At 40.4% G+C, this 1175-nt stretch overlaps 1 protein-coding gene across 1 annotated transcript; it reads left to right on the forward strand.

The window, feature by feature from the left end:
- LOC125582370 lies at positions 1–820 on the forward strand. Its single transcript, XM_048749039.1, has 2 exons — positions 1–83; positions 126–820. The coding sequence occupies exons 1-2, from the start codon at positions 1–3 to the stop codon at positions 460–462; spliced, it is 420 nt and encodes a 139-aa protein (XP_048604996.1). The 3' UTR covers positions 463–820.
- The last annotated feature ends 355 nt before the right edge of the window (positions 821–1175 follow it).

The following is a 1175-nucleotide window of genomic DNA, read 5'->3' on the forward strand; positions in this document are numbered from 1 at the left end:
ATGCGTCTTCAAAATGTCTCTAGCAGCGTCCGCAGAAGAGGCTACAAGAACGGGTACAGTGCCAAAGTGAAGGAGCATGAGAGGTCCGTAACACTGGCTGAGGGAGTGTAGTGATTGGTGGGGATATTGGCCAAGCTGATGCATGTTTCCGATCAACGGAAGTCCCGGTGGCGATGTAATTGTGTTGCTTTTCTTCCATGCCCTCTGTTTTATGAAGAAGAGAATGGTAATGGAAAATATCAAGCACAAGAGAATTATCATGACCATATTTGTAACGACCTTGACCCAATATGGGAAAGCCCATTTGTATTTTTTGAACTCCCAATCCCAAAATCTCCTTTTCATTTTATTTTTGTCCCACATTGGAAGTTTAGAAAACCTTTCTCCATTCTCTTCTCCTATATAAGGAACTCTACCCTTTCTTTTCATTCTCATCAAGTCAAAGTATTTCTTTGCACGTGACGAGTTGTTGTTGAATTATATGACGACCAGTCACTAGTGAATTTTTCCGGTGGGATTTCCGGGTGAGCTTCCGGCGAGCTTCCGACGGGATTTCTTGACGAGCTTCTGGTAAATTTTTCTAGTAAGTTTGTCGCCTCCTTATTTCTAGTTATAGGAATATTTTAGGAAAGTTTCTAGTTTAGGAAATAAGTTATTTTAGGAAAGTTACAATTTTAGGAAAGTTTCTATTTTAGGAAAGTTTCTATTTAGAGGAAGTTACTATTTTTAGAAAGGTTCCAGTTTAGGAAAGTTTCCATTTTTAGAATCTTTATTTCCTAAGACTCTGAGCCTAAACCGTTGATACTCGTGTTGCATTTGACATCAGTTGACCATCTTTCGTTGATCATTCCAGCCAGTGACTAAGGTGAGGGTCTATTCCGTAAATCCCGTACCAGTGTAGAGTTCTCTCTATCGTAGTTTAGATTTCGAATCAAGATCCGCCTGTTTGAATTGAGTCTTGATTGTTAGTTAGTTCATTCATTGTAAACTGGAACTAGGGGTCTAGAGGATTCAACCTTTGATTGGATTGTGTGATGTTAAGAGATGCGATATATATATGTATGTATACATAGTTATTAGTAGGGACTATGTGTGCGGGCTGGGGCTCAGAGATGTCTGGGCTAGCGACGCTGCTTTGATTGTGCGGGCTGGGATTCAGAGACGTCTGGACTTGC

Source organism: Brassica napus, chromosome C2 (genome assembly GCF_020379485.1).
Source record: "Brassica napus cultivar Da-Ae chromosome C2, Da-Ae, whole genome shotgun sequence".
Classification (NCBI taxonomy): Eukaryota; Viridiplantae; Streptophyta; class Magnoliopsida; order Brassicales; family Brassicaceae; genus Brassica; species Brassica napus.